At 38.9% G+C, this 16,435-nt stretch overlaps 1 protein-coding gene across 6 annotated transcripts in view; it reads left to right on the top strand.

Moving 5' to 3' along the window:
• The window catches only part of ppfia4 (PTPRF interacting protein alpha 4), a 210,111-nt gene that overhangs the window by 141,443 nt on the left and 52,233 nt on the right, over positions 1–16,435 (top strand). For 5 of the 6 annotated variants that reach the window (XM_037532543.1, XM_037532541.1, XM_017694725.2 and 2 more), the window contains exons 6-7: positions 13,035–13,256; positions 15,262–15,408. In XM_037532543.1, coding sequence (XP_037388440.1) covers positions 13,035–13,256; positions 15,262–15,408 — 369 coding nt within the window. The remainder of the gene's footprint in view (positions 1–13,034; positions 13,257–15,261; positions 15,409–16,435) is intronic. The other variant, XM_037532540.1, reaches the window with a different exon arrangement.

Genomic DNA, 16,435 nt, shown 5'->3' with positions numbered 1-16,435 from the left:
GGACACTCTTGCCCTTTCTGACTCGTGACAGCTCTGGGGAGCTCAATCGAGTTACGCTTTCACAAGTGTGACTCAACTTAAATTGCCAGTAAATATAGCTACAGCTAAGTTGAGTACTGGTTCTTGTTTCCTTGTTTTTGAGGTGTAATCATAAGCCCTTTGCTTTTAAGTGTTGGGGTACTGACAGGGTTTTTAAATGACAATAATTGTAACACATTTCCCTCAATAATTGCTTAATTTTACCAGCAAGCATCAATTTGAAACACATATTTTTGTAGAACATTTAAAGAATTCCTTCGTCAAATGTATCTGTAAAGTTGTAAATCATTTCACTCTTTAAGAGATTATAGTTTTGGTAAAAAGAGTTAATGAACAGATAGTCGGTTTACTGCTGGGGAAAAAAAAGACTGACCAAAGTGAATGTAGGGCTGTAGACTTGCCTTTTTAGGTGGCAGCACTGGTGTTATGCAAAGATTTAGCAGCACATCACACTGAGGAATATATTAAAACCACGTTTTATCCTTCAAAAAAGGTCAAAACAAATCACTAGGTTTTTGTCTTGGATGAGGCTGCCAGAGGAGCCTATGAGCTGTTAGACCTAAGCAATACAGCAGTAATGCTGATGGGACTCAAGTCAAATCAAAGTTTATTTTTATAGCACTTTTTACAACAGGTGTTGTCACAAAGCAGTTTTACCAAAAAATATGGGTCCTATCTCCCCATGAGCATCGCCAGTGGTGACAGTGGCAAGAAAAAACTCCCTAAGAGCAAGAGGAAAAAACCTTGAGAGGAACCAAGACTCAGAAGGGGAACTCATCCTCCTCTGGTTGACACCAGATAGCAAACAGCATTAGTATAAAATATTATACTACAAACTGGGGAAAACAGGTGGAGCAATGGTCAATTAGATAGTTTTAGTTTATACAGCAGCAGCAGCAACATCAGAAGGGTCAGTTAATGAGAGTGTGGTTTGCACAGCATTATACAGCATGAAGCCCAATGGTGGTCAAACCGGTCCAGAAGGCTGGTGAGCAGTGGGCACCCGATCAAGGCAGAAGAAGCAACAGCATCAGACGCACAGGATGGGCAGCTGTTCAACTTGGCAAGGAAAAGGAAAACCTACAGAGTTGGTTCTGTAAAGGGTATCAACAGAGCAGGTCTAGTTATTACAGCCCTTTGCTGAAAGGGAGAAACCAGAAGGTAACAGAGACATGAGGCCTCCTTGAGATGTCAGTGCCCCTCCGTTCCACCATCAGCAAACCTGAGTGAATGTGTAAGAGCAGCAGGACAGCAGCACCAACACTCCCAGTTTACCATAATAATCTAAGACCATGAACCCCCAGATCTGTACCTTTTATCTAACAGGGAAATTACCGAAGGCTTGACTAAACAAGTACGTTTTTAGCCTAGACTCTTAAGTAGGTGTGATGGTTTGTAGTAGGAGAGAAGTCCATTTAGAGCTTTTTATGTGAGTAAAAGAATTTTGTAATTAATGTGAAATTTAACTGGGAACCAGTGTAGGTTTGATAAAACTGGGCTGATGTGGTCAGACGTCCTGGTTCTTGTGAGGACTCTGGCTGAAGCTTTCTGGACTAGCTGGAACATCCAGACAGCAGGTGCATTACACTACATTACATTACAGACCTTAAAATGCTCATGCTAATAACTTAAATACGCTAACACATTTGTGACATCTCCCAAAAGTAGAGAAAACATGAAGCTAAAGTTGCCCAACTTCTTATTCCAATGTTCTGTTCCACCTTAAATGGAACAGTGCTTACAATATCTTACTGAAAACAGAGAATACGAGTCCCAGCAGGTATTTCTCCCCAGCAAGTGGGGAGTGCTGATTCTGAACAGGTGAAACAAATAACTCACTCTATAAGGATGTAAAAAGTTACTGCTTTGCACCTATTTGGTTTTAGTATCCACTTCTATATGGTTGTAGAGTCTACTTCTATTCAGTTCAAGAGTCCACCCCTATACGGTTGTGGAGTCTACCCCTATACGGTTGTGGAGTCTACCCCTATATGGTTGTGGAGTCTACCCCTATTCGGTTGTGGAGTCTACCTCTATTCGGTTGTAGAGTCTACTTCTATTCAGTTCAAAAGTCCACCTCTATTTGGTTGTGGAGCCTACCTCTATTCTGTTGTGGAGTCTACCTCTATTCGGTTGTGGAGTCTACCTCTATTCGGTTGTAGAGTCTACTTCTATTCAGTTGTAGAGTCTACCTGTATATGGTTGTAGAGTCTACTTCTATTCAGTTCAAGAGTCCACCTCTATTCGGTTGTGGAGTCTACCTCTATTCTGTTGTGGAGACTACCTCTATTCATTTGTAGAGTGTTGAGTTGCGGAGGTCTGAAGACATGTTTGGTGTCCAAAGTTTGCATTTGCAGTGTGATAAAAATCCTACATTAGTACAAAGGAGGCATACTTGAGATGTTTTGGAATTCTAATTCAAATATTATGTTTGTGTCAATTTCACATTATTTCAACCTTTCACTAATCAAATCTCAAACATATGGTCCTGTAGATGAGGAGACTTCACCACCTCCAGAAAAGAGAGGTCCAACAGTGTGTGAGGCTGTTCAGTGGTGTGTGGAGGCCCTGAGTATGTGGTCCAGTGTCATTGGAGCAGCAAGCGTGTCAGAGCTACTGGCCTCATTCAGCAACCAAGCCACCTTTCTCTGCTAGTTAGTGCCGTGTGGGTGCTAGTGGCTGGAATCTATAACAACGGGATGTGAAAAATTAAAATGGTTGTTGATAAACACATTTTTTCTACACTGAAATGTCTTATGGTTGTGACAAGTAATTAAATAGGTGCAGGTGTGAAGACATGTTTGGTGTCCAAAGTTTGCTTCTTTAATTTTACACTGGAGCTACGAGTCTAATGTAGTTAACATGCAGAATAACTTTTTCAGAACTGTCCCAGAACATCCCGAAACATTTCATCAGCCGACCCAAATTGAAAGCTGTTTGTCCAAAATATCAAACTGTTTAATTTACATTACATTGCACTCTTGATTTTTTGTGTGTTGCTGATTCTCAGAAAAAGTAGTCAGATAGCACACAAGCATGCACATATCCACTCACAAACAATGCATATCAACGCATCTATGGTCTGTAAATACATGTGTGTGTATATGTTTAAGAGTATGTTCATTAAAAGCTCTGTAACTAAATATGTAGGGCCAGATTTATAAAATGCAGAGCCAGATTCACTGTGATGTTAAGAGCAAATAGCGTGGACATAAAATATGTGGCCATTTATAAAGGAGGATTACCAGCATGTTTTATAGCTTGGACGACGTGGGTTGTGGCCACGCATTTCCTTAATTTACATATGGCAGTAGCAATTCATATCATGAATCAAAAAAACAAAACAAAACCCTGAATCACTTAGAAATTCACCAAGTAAGAAGCAGATGTGGGTTAAATTACATTTTCTACAATGTTTCCAAACATTGTATAAAATTTGCAATATTCCAATATTATAAAACAAGTTTGATCACACATACAACAAACCATACATGCACTCTCTCAGCTGATTAACCAGTATATTTAAAAGACACATTTTAGTCTGTTTGGGCGGAGCAGCATGACTAAGATTAGCAGATTTAACCGGCTGTGTGCTTAAAATAGCCTCTTCTTGCTGCTTCGAATTTAATAGTGAATCCCCCCTCCTGTGTATGGAAAGTATAATTGCATATAAATATATGTCCAAATTTTATATTCACTTTTATTTTCATTTTCAAATGTGCAAATCGAATTCCTGATATCCTAATATCATGGTATGAATGAAATATATACTTTTATACTATTGTACCCCTATGCTTAACACATGATTACTGAATTTACCATATTGAAAATAAAAACATAAAATGAGTCCTTTATAAAACAAATGACATATTTTGTGTTTTGTTTTATTTTTATGTCTAGTATTTTAGATTTAGTTAGAAAATAGAAAATGTGCACTAAAAAGGCAGAAATATTTCAGTTTATTCTCTGTGGAAGTTACTTTAACATATTTTCACATAGAAAATCAACGTGTAAATTGACCTGGAGAGCTCAGACTTTTGCATACATCTGTACTAATGAGTATTCAAAGCCTGTAAAATGCTATTTAGGCCCAGCCCTAATTATTAGCTACATTAGACTAGTAGCTCTGAAGCAAAACTAATGAATCAAACTTGTCTGTTCTGGTTGACCACATTGGAAAAGGGGCAACATTGTTCAAATTAGATTTTGGGCTAAACCATTGCTTTATTTAATAAAAATGTCAAGCCGATATTATTTAACTGTCTCTGAACCACCTCTAATCCTAAATATCAAATGTAGCTAATAATTAAGGCTGTAGGTAGCTAAATAGCATTTTACAGGCTTTGAATACTCATTAGTAATTGCTTAATTGCTTAAAGTACCTTTCTAGAAGAAATGGAAGTATTGCGTTCTTTATAATTAATGCTTCCTACATATAAGCAAAAAAGGGAATCCCCTAAGTGTAACTAGGTTTGCTCTTTATGGACTTTTACCTTTTATTTTGATGCTATATGAGTCCTTTTGGTTCAGGTCATGCATTCCTAAGAAGGAGCTTTAAGAGAGCCTGTACTCATAGACTTGCTCTTTAGCTTGAGCACATGGAAGAGAGTCAAAGATTCCATCACAACGTACATGCCTCTGGAGTGGGATGCACCCGTTTTAACTCCATTAGCAGTGTCCTATCTCTGAAACCCCCCAGACGGCAGGCTAAATTTCAAGATGCCAAGCAGGAAAAAAACAGCACGTCACCTCACAGCTACATGACACATTTGTGTTTGAGGAGGATCAAGGCAGGCCTGGAATACTTCCGAAGGGGATTTAATACTCTGGATTTTAACAGCACTCCAAAACTGCTGAGAGGACATTCCTAGACAGAGCAGTCTAGGTCCAGACGATGAAGTATTCCCATGGGGCCTGAGAGAAGCCTCCCTGGAGGGCAGAGATAGGATTCTGACACTGCACACAAGCCTGGGCACCCTGAGGATCAAACCTCCCCGCACTGTTAAGACGGTCAAAAACTGACAGCCGCTGCTCAACAGGCGTACAGCGGAGACGGTTTTGGTGTTTAAAAGATTTGCATTGATATTCACTGTTGATACTGAAGGTGCTAAAGATGAAAATCTTGTGACTCTCCAATAAACCAGAGGAGGCCATGCAGTGCATAGTGTTTGAAGAGGTGGTTGTTAGTCACTGTGTTGAATAAATTCAGTATTAAATGAATAAATGAATTTATTCTTAGCTAACAAAACAATACACACTTCATCTGACAAGCAGCGCAGCTTGTTAACAGCAGGCAGTGGTTGCCAGGTGACATAGGGGTCAAAGACTATTTCAGGACCTGCATAATCATTTTAACTTGATGCATGTATTAGACTTCACTTGACATATGTGTACATTCTTTCATAGCAACTGTTGCCAGGCTGCATGAGCTTTACAGAATGTTGACAAAAATCTCATTCAACCTACATTACATTGAGGTTCCAGTTTAAAATGCTGTACTACTTTTTATATTGACTCCACTTGATATTCTCATGCTATCATAGAAACTGTGGCCAGGTTGGATTTACAGAATGTGGCAAAAAACCTGTTAAACACAATGAGAAACTGTAGCAGTCTTTGCTACATAATGTTGAACTGCAGTTTAAAATGCTATGCTACCAAGCTGGACTGTGTTTTTGTAGATAATCAAGACTAGCTCGATTGGAAATGCTAACATTTATGCACCCATGATAACATTGGCTGACTAATCTATCGTAACATCATGGTCTTTCACACCCATACAAAATAAACCTAATTTGAAATAAATAATTGACTCTAAATGTACATATTTTTAAAATGTGTTGTGTAATACAGTTTCTCATTAGGTTAAATGTGATTTTTGCCAACGTTCGATAAACCTGTGAAAGAATGCATTTGTGGGCGGAGCATGGATCGGTAAATTCTTCCACCTAACCATATAACAATGTGTTATAGTTGCCAAGCAACATTATGGTCACAGATTATTCTACAACCCCAATTCCAATGAAGTTGGGATATTGTGTAAAACATAAATAAAAACAGAATACGATGATTTGACTACAAAGACAAGATATTTAATGTTCCAATAGATCAACTTTGTTATCTTTGGTACAGTGGCAACAAAAGACTGGGAAAGTTGAGGAATGCTCGAAAAACACCTGTATTTCAGTTTAAGAACAACGTTTCTCAACGTGCAATTGCAAGGAATTTTGAGATTTCATCATCTACAGTCCATAATATCATCAAAAGATTCAGAGAATCTGGAGAAATCTCTGCAAGTAAGCGGCAAGGCAGAAAACCAACATTGAATGCCCGTGACCTTCGATCCCTCAGGCAGCACTGCATTAAAAACCGACATCATACCGTAACAGATATTACCACATGGGCTCGGGAACACTTCAGGAAACCATTGTCAGTGAACACAGTATGTCGCTCCATCTACAAGTGCAAGTTAAAACTTTGCCATGCAAAGCGAAAGCCATATATCAACAACACCCAGAAACACCACCGGCTTCTCTGGGCCTGAGCTCATCTGAGATGGACTGAGGCAAAGTGGAAAAGTGTCCTGTGGTCTGACGAGTCCACATTTTAAATTGTTTTTGGAAATCATGGATGTCGTGTCCTCCAGGCCAAAGAGGAGAAGGACTGTCCGGATTGTTCTCAGCGCAAAGTTCAAAAGCCAGCATCTCTGATGGTCTGGGGGTGTGTTAGTGCCCATGGCATGGGTAACTTGCACATCTGTGAAGGCACCATTAATGCTGAAAGGTACATACAGGTTTTGGAGCAACATATGCTGCCATCCAAGCAACGTCTTTTTCAGGGACGTCCCTGCTTATTTCAGCAAGACAATGCCAAGCCACATTCTGCACGTGTTACAACAGCGTGGCTTTGTAGTAAAATAGTGCGGGTAGTAGACTGGCCTGCCTGCAGTCCAGACCTGTCTCCCTTGAAAATGTGTGGCACATTATGAAGCGCACAATACGACAACGGATACCCCGGACTGTTGAACAACTGAAGTTGTACATCAAGCAAGAATGGGAAAGAATTCCACCTACAAAGCTTCAACAGTCAGTGTCCTCAGTTCCCAAACGCTTATTGAGTGTTGTTAAAAGGGAAGGTGATGTAACACAGTGGTAAACATGCCCCTGTCCCAACTTCTTGGAATGTGTTGCAGGCATCAAATTCAAAATTAGTGAATATTTGCAGAAAACAATAAGGTTTATCTGTCTGAACATTAAATATCTTGTCTTTGTAGTGTATTCAATTGAATATAGGTTGAAAAGGATTTGCAAATCATCGTATTCTGTTTTTACATGGCCCCAAAAAGGGTTCTTCCATTGTTACCAGCTTGATCATTATTATAACCTTTTTTGGTGCTTTCTGTAGAATCATTTTCAAAAAAGATGAACAAGAACTTAATATGACACATTATCCATCAATCTGAAGAACCATTTCACCATACAATGAACCACTTAAGCATGAAATGAAATATAGAGCTCATGGTTCTAAACAGAACCATTCACTTACTCAATAACACTTCAAGAACCATCTATTTTAAGATCATACTTAAGTTTTTTTCTGTGGGTGAAAACATTCAGGTTGGAGCACAAGGAGGCAACAGGGGTACGAGACAAAAACCTGCTCAGTGTTACTGTCATTGTGGGTTATTATGAGAGCATGTCTGGGACTCAGTTGGCTCCTTATATAGTGCACTGCATAGATCATGAAATGATGGCTTCTACACCCAGAGAGTGGACTAAATGTTAGACAGGATCTTGTGGAGCTATGATATAAATGGCTTTTATAATACCAAGTTTGTGTGTAGAAGCCATTATATGATGACCTATGTAGTGCACACTACATAGGGAGTAGGCTGGAGATATTTTGCCCAGGTTTGTACATGCTGTCACTCACAAAGCAAAACCCCTCAGGTAGATAATCCCACATTAAAGCTCTGTGTTTTCTGTGATAGCTTGCCAACCAAGCAGGGAAGAGTGCAACACAAACGTGTAGTTATTACTGAACAGAATGGCTGTTTTGTTAAGACTCAACTACACTTGCAAACTGCCATAAAGTGCTTACACATGGGCAGTACAGATCAGGTCATGGCATTAAAAGAAATGTTCTCTATGCATGTGTGACAGTGGGGTTGAAAGGGGAGGGGTTTGGGAAAGAAGTGTTTACAGTTTGCATAATTTTGCATATTCATAAATCTGTACATTCTTAGTCAGTGTTAAGGTTTAGAGACGCTCGTATGCAACTTCTAGTACTTTCTTGGGTTAACAATAATACATAACAATAATTACAAATGTATTAATCAACATACATTCTTTTAATGGTTTAAATGATGTGTACTTCAATTGATGTGTGTGGTCCTATGTGTATATTGAGTGTTTTACAATGGCTTTAATATGGCTCAGCCAATCAGAATACAGACCCAGAACGATCTGTTTAACAAATGGATTTTTCAGCTGTTACCTTCAATGCGTGCTTGTGTCAGAGAGGTAATTGAGAGTTAGGCGTTAGCAAAAGGGGGAAAAAGGAGTAGATGAAAACATTCAGGGAAGAGAGGGGAAAGTTTAAAAAGGCTGATTTTGTCAGGCCGCCTGCTGAGGTCTCGAATTGAGACTTCCCTTTGAAAGTTTATTTAATTAACACCCACAAATTAATTCTGTTTTAGACGGAGAGGTGCATCAAAACATCCGCCTACCCACATCAGAGATCTGTGTGCTGCAACACAAACACACACACACACCCTTTTTGTAGGTCAAGATCATTAAAAGCAGACTGCAGCATAGGATGAGTAACTGAAGCGCCTTGAGAGTTAAGCATCTTTCAGCAGAAAGAGTGCACAGGGACCTATAGAGGAAAATGGATATCTTGCTGTATTTTCAAGGTGCACCCTGAGAATGCATGCACACACAGACACAAACACACACTCACACTTGTTTGTGTATGGGGGGGATCATTATACTGAACTGGTTCAAAGTCAGAGTTGAAAACACATTTCGGCTGTTTAACTGCTTTGGACTTTAGGCTGCTTTGAGTGACGCTGTACCTTATGTGTATTTTATTAAAACAATTGATTGAACATTCCATTTTGTCACTAAGGTGTCACAAACATAATGCTACTGAAGCTTTACTAAATGTGTCAGTGGTGACTGGTTCCGTAGTGACAATTTTAGCTCATATTGAGCAAAACCTGAAGCCGCCAACCAGAACATGACCAGCAAATAATCCACAGCTTTAATGCACATAAAATAATATTTTTCATTAAACCACTAAAATGCTCACTTAACTGCAGAAAATATGTGATTTTTAGTGTTACACGCTGATTTTCAGATTTTGGGACACATTCACTTGAAGAATGAATTATTTCTCTAGAAATAACTGCTCACCATTGTGCCCATGAGAGACAGGGATGTAGTCTCACGTCCTGCTTTAAATTACAACTCGTCATGTATCGGTAGTGACGTGAAATGTTTTCATTTAAAAATTAAACTCATGACAAATCTAAATCCAAACTTTTATTACACACTTCTATACTGTAAGAATAGCTCAGCTAACTTGCATTGAAGTGCCAATAATTACTGAATAATAAGCCTTAGTGTGGAATAACCCTGGTATGTTTGGTATTTTCAGTTGAAAGATAGGGGTTAGGGTTTGACACAGCTGCTTTACAACAGGAAGCACCCTGTAATGATGGTTTTATATATATTTGGCTTATTACTATCTCAGTTAATACCCTGGGTTTAAACAGATCATAACATAATCTCTGTAAATGTCTAAAGTCTGAATACTTAATTGTCTTTTGAATGGTTGTTTTTCGCAATAGGACTGCAGTTTGAAATAATTTGGTAAAATGCTCCACATATGTGTCATACATACACTCACTTTCCACTTCATTAGGATCACCTTTATTGTACCTACATTCATAGGCCCTTTTCACATTTACAGCTTGCTATTTCTGTCGGCTCTGAAGCAGGTAACTAAGGGGGAGTTACCTTTTCAGGATGATTCACTTGTTGGATATCCTCTGATGCTCTGGGACACATTAGTGATGTATTCTGTGGTACTTGCCGCTTGATGTATTCTGTGGTACCCTCTCCCAAGTGAGCCAGCCATGGTCAACCAAGCCTCAGCTTGTGTCCCAGTAGCATATGCACTCCATGGCTTGCTTCTTCTGATCTACAGCCTGGAGGACCTCTCGGTTGCTTCTATGGCATACTTAATGGCTCTGTACATGCTCATCCATGCTACACCCAGTAGGCTGTATGATATCCTAAGGAACTGGCTTGCAAATCCCCTGCAGAACACCTGCAGTCTTTCATTCATTGCTTTACGAGGTCTTTGTATTTCTCACACTTTCTCTAATTGACCTCCTCCAATTTTTATAGAAATGAAAGAACAATTTTTTAAAATATGTTTGTTATTGTTGTTAACCTACAAATATAGCATTCAAATTTTACTGGCCAAACTAAAATGAGCAGTGAAGTTGGTTTCATTTTTCGCAATTTCAGAGTTCTTTCTTCAGTAGTCATCGAACAGTGGGCAAAAAAATTTTCATGTGTAAAGGATCATAGTTAGTAACCCAGACAATTAATGTTCATTTATGTTCTGTCTGAAATTGATGTAGAACACATTTATTTTTGTGAACCATCATAACTGCTGTGAGAGCTTAGCAGCTATCTATTAAGTGGCAATCGTTGGGGTCCAAGCTGTAGGGTCTCAAAAGAAGATGTCATACGCATTGGTCTTTTGACCTTGGTATGGTAAGAAACAGATTCATAAAATACATAAAAAACTTCTTTGAACATTAAAAAAGTTTTTGAACATAACTTGTATGTGCATGGTTGATGAACGCCTGTACTTTAGTTTCTGGATGTGCAAGAATCTTCATGTTTAAATCACTAAAACAAATTTTCCAGGAACAGTGAACAGTGATGCCACAGCAACTCATGATTTCTGTCACCATTTTCACTGCTTATGGGTTTTGATGTGTTCAGGCATCTCTAAGAACTGTGTAGTTGCACCATAAAAACACAAGCATCAACGCTATATCTACAGTTGATGCATTCACTGTTACAGATGGATTACAGACATACAGCTTATGTTAATAAAATCTACTTCAGCTTTTATTCTTGTAATTACACACAGGTATCTTGATGTAACAGCATATTTTCTCTTAAGTACTTACGCATTTTAAAGGGTACTGTTTATTTTCCAATCAGTGTGCACTGCATCTGCACAGGAAATGCCAACTTTCCTAACATTTCGCTAGCTATTATAGCATGCTTCAATTGTGACATAGTTACCTAACCAAAGTTCTGTAAAACCGTTCTGTAATGTGAAAGTATTCAAGCTGTCCAAGTATGTAAAAGTTACACTTTAAAATAATTAGAGAATTTCTGTGTAGTTCTAAGTATAAGTACAGTGAAATTATGGATGGATAATCTAGACATTTCTTTGGGGCCAGTTTGACCATATTATAAATGCATACTTACAGAAGATATATTGTTGCAGTAAGCTGTTGTAGTTACATGACTAAACAAGATGTGGATGCACTGTACTACTGTAATCCAACTGTTATAGTGAATTCATCACCAACAGTTCAATTGTTGTTGCATGTCTTGTTAATGTGTAACTACATATATTATAGAACGTTAATAAGATTATAACTTAATAGTGAGACCTATTTAATAATCATTTTCTAAGTTTAATGTCAGTAATGAATATAGAAATGAGTATAGAAATATTTGCCCCGTTTGATTTTACTCTTTTCAACTCCCTTCAGCTCCTCCACCGGTGGTTCCAAAACCCATCATATTCTTCATAACTTTCATATTTTATAAGCTACATTTAAAAGGTGGGAGTCATAAGAGAGCTGTAACTGTCTTCTTTCCCATCAAATGGATGGGTAATGTAATTTTAAACAGAAGAAGCTGAAAGTCTTTTTTGAAAGTCGACCCATTTTCCCACAAATCTGGGCTATAAACTATAAACAGATTGCGTTTCTTCACTGATCTGATCTGTAAAAATGATTTTTATTAAATAATACAAAGAACGTCTAAGATTTTCAGCTTTCAGAAGTAAATTGTAAGCATACAGTAATATGTGTGATCATAAAACACATTTTCTGTTAATTTGAGGGGAGCTTTTACAAAAATAAATAAATAAATAAAACACAGATTTACATTTATGTGATGCAGTTACTGAATAATTAGCCTCATCAATTGGTCATGTTAATTCAGATGGACAAACCAAAATATACCCTGGAGAATAAGAGGTTAAACTATGAAACGTAGCTTTTGTAACAACCAAACCTTTATAACATCAGTATTTTGTTGGTTCTGTAGGATAGCCTTTTTTCTCCTGGTTTTAGTGCAATGTCAGGACATTTTGTCCTGAAAAAGTACAAAAACACACACACCACACTCACACCTGAGTCCCCGGGGCAAATATCTTGCCAGCACCTGAAATTCTTGCGCACAGAGCAGAGGTGACCTGTCCTACAGACTAAATATCAGAGCTTTCCTCTCACACTTGCTCTGTACTTGCTCTCTACAGTGCAGTGCTAAAGAATCCTCCCTCAGCAGTGCAGTATGTCAGAGCAGAGCTCATTTCTGATGTGAAATCAAATGCTCCTTTCCTCGCACGGCCCTCTAGAGGATTCTTCTACTGCAATAGCACGCATTGCTGTGAGGAAATGTGTTTGAGTCCAATAGGAATAATCTTCAAAGTGCTTGACTTCTGGTGTTTCTCCACACAAACATATCATGTTTCTATGTCTATTGAGATTTCATGCTCATGTGTTTGATTTTATACACCTTTTAGCAATGGATGCGTCTGTAACAAAGCAACACCTGTCCAGATACTTTTGTCCATATTGTGCAGACCTAACGGACATACAAAGCAATAATCCTTAACTGCTACTTCACTAACATAGCTTTCTCTCTCTGCCTTTGCTTATCCAACAGAGACTGCCCAACGGCTCAATAGACGTCCACGATGAGGCCAGTCGGTGTTTGGAGCTGCAGGAGCTGCTGGACAAGGCCAACAAAGAGCTAGCCACGAGCCGCGAGCGGGCTAACAACCTGAATGGCCGCGTGGCCGAGTTGGAAGGTGAATTGGCCGGTGTCCGCAAGGATCTGCTTAAGAGTGAAGAGCTGAACACCAAACACCAGAGAGACATCCGCGAGGTGAGCGTGATCGACACGGACAGAGCATAGCCTCCATCCAAGGGGGTAGACAATAAAAAAGAAAGCAGGGGGCTTGACCAAACAGAGAACTTTGCTGAGCTGCCTTTAAATCAGGACGTGGGCTTCTTTAGTTTTGAACTGGAGCTACAAGGCTTATGTAGTTAACAGTTTGCTTTGCCTAGAATGACCACAGCCTTCTGCACTTCTGTACACCAGTTTAGTGTGTCCGAAGGGAAATAAATGACCGCTTAGCAAACTAAATTCTGGAAGCACACAGTGAGTATAAGTTTCAATTAGTTGTTAGCAGTTACTAAAGTAGCAGAGCACATTTGGACAAAGTGGAAAATTTCTTCCCACTGATGAAAAAACACATTTTCCTCACTATTTTTAAATAGAAGAGTTTAATGTAGCATGATGTAAACATTGTTGACATTTCAAAACATACCATTCACACCCCCATCCATACAATCCATATATGGAAACGAAGCTGCCAAAACAGGCTGTTTTGAATTCACTGTTATTGTGACGTCATGAAAGCCATTGCATTAACATGCATCCACCTATTCAGCCTACAGCAGTTTAGCTGTACCCACTCACACCGAAGTTATAAGGAGTGTTTCATCCTGATTGGTATTTTGAATGAGTCTCAATACAGTGCAGCCAATCAGAATAGAGATCATTTACATATATATCAGTATTAAAGGCATGGTATATTATAAGGCATGGTACATTAATATGTCTAATATATTTATTTCAAGGAATAAATAGAGGTTGTAAAATGGACATATGAAATGAATTCTGATTGTTTTTAATGTTGTAAGTGAACCTCAGTGAGAAAAAGAACAAAAAAAAACAAAAAGTAGAATATGGGCCCTCTAGGTGATAGCAGTTAGGGCAACATGCGGCTCTCTTATTGCCTTTTCGTGGCTCCATGTCAGGACTAGATGTTTAGGTAAAAATAAAATAATCCTCATTTGCAGTAAAATAAAGCTCTGCTGATCGCTGTAACACAGTTTTATCAATAAATAGTTTTAAACGCTGTTAATGTATGACCGCTTATTCACTCTTCGTCTCTGAAAATGGGTGCGATGACTGCTGGTCACCACAGCAACTCAGACAACGGTCTTGCCTGGCTAGTTGCCAACAAAAAGGCAAAAAGAAAGATTTAAGATGAACATCAACAAATTGGAGACTGTTACGCTTAATCCGCAGCGAGAAACTGTCAAACACTGAAAAGTCGTGAAGCTGAAGTCAGTTTCTCATTCGCCAGCTTCCCATTCAGATTTTCTCGTTTCACCTTAAATGGCACAGCAGTTACATTCTGGTGCCTCAATCAACATTTAAGGTGGATCGGAAACATTCAAATAAGAAGCTATCAGATGAAGAGCGACTTCATTCTCGTAAAAAGTTCAATGTTGAGAGACGAGAAACTATTCCAGATTTGTGGAAAAGTTTCCTGCTAGAGATATGAGAAAAACAGCTATGGCTGAGCTAAAGCTGGAAGCAGAGCAAAGTAAGTCTGCGTTTTGTTTATAATTTTTAGCCTAGGACATCAGCACATACTGAGACATGTTTACAGCCAAGATGGTGAAATGGACATAAACTGTGGCTCCCAAGGTGGTTTGATTTTTGTTGATAGGACAAAATGGCTCTTCTTACCATTTGGGTTGAATTTAAAAGGGAAAATAGAAAGAATATTACCACATGTCTACAAGCTGCAGGGTAGCTTTAAGATTTGCATGTGTTTCTGATTGTCAATAGCTGATGTGTTTGAAAGTGTGAAGGATTTGAGGATTTTGAGCATCTTAACATTCCCAATTATGTACTTCAAATTTCTTCTGCCCTTTCTCTTCTTTGTTCATATGTCTACAAACTTTGCATAAATAATCGTCTTCATGACTGTTGTACCCTAGTGTCCCCAGCGCATAACAGGTTTTAGTAGTTCTCTTGGAATGCTTTGTTATTACTGTTTTTTTTTTCCTCTTACTATATGCCTGTTTGACAGGCGATGGCACAGAAGGAGGACATGGAGGAGCGCATCACAACTCTGGAGAAGCGATACCTGGCCGCCCAGCGGGAAACCACCTCCATCCACGACCTGAACGACAAGCTAGAGAACGAGCTAGCCACCAAGGACTCTCTGCACCGGCAGGTATGGTCAGCTGCTCCTCAGCCAGGCTCGGAGGGAGGAAGACAAAGACTGAGTTCAACCAGAGTTCACATGGTGTTCACCTGGGCTGGAGGGTCACCTCTAGTTCATATGCAGACAAAGCCGAGCTCATCGTCCCTTCTTATGAGTTCTGCAATGCCTTAACCAGGACTGAGGCTACTGACTTATTCATGTAGCCAGTTAGATGGTCTTGAGGGGGTTTCAGTGGGAGTTGTGTGTCTGTAGGGTGTGTAATAGTTGGGGGAGTTGTAGAAGAGCTCTGAAGCTGCAGTGCAGTTATAGCATTCCAAATACTCATAGTCAGAAGTAAAGGCATGCTGGAGGAAAACAGGATGTGTGTGTGTGCGTGTGTGTGCGCGTGTGTGTGTGTGTGTGTGTGTGTGTGTGTGTGAATGTTTCATCACTCAGGGCTGTAAGAAGAGAGAAGAAAGCAGCTTTGCAGTCACATTCGCTCTGGTGTTTCTGTCAGCAGAGTGTACACAGGGTTTCTCTCACTGTGTGTGTGTGTGTTTTGTGGAGCCGGCGAGATCTATCTATCTATCTATCTATCTATCTATCTATCTATCTATCTATCTATCTATCTATCTATCTATCTATCTATCTATCTATCTATCTATCTATGTCTTTATGAATGTGTGTGTGTGTGTGTGTGTTTTACATTTATTTGCTAAAAAAATACTTTTCCAGGACTTTGATGATACATTTAGAAATCTTTATGTATAAATGAAAAGTGAGCGTGGCCAGAAATAAGTGTGTGGTGAATGAAATTGGGTGTATTTAATGACTATGTACTTAAATTTGGTATTTGGTTTGTACTACAAAAGTATTGCACTTTGTAACTCAACCCTGACTATTGATAAACAACCCTGACTGTTGATAAATAACAACAACAACAACAATAATAATAATGGTGTAAATAAAACTGACGATATAAGATTTCAGGTATAATTTGTATTGGAAATTGGGCTGAATTTTGTGCTTATTACAGTATGATACTCATATTTTTCAC

Source organism: Pygocentrus nattereri, chromosome 21, assembly GCF_015220715.1.
Source record: "Pygocentrus nattereri isolate fPygNat1 chromosome 21, fPygNat1.pri, whole genome shotgun sequence".
In the NCBI taxonomy this organism is placed as follows: domain Eukaryota; kingdom Metazoa; phylum Chordata; class Actinopteri; order Characiformes; family Serrasalmidae; genus Pygocentrus; species Pygocentrus nattereri.
Note: the sequence above shows the minus strand (reverse complement) of the source record. Positions and strands in the feature narration are given on the sequence as shown.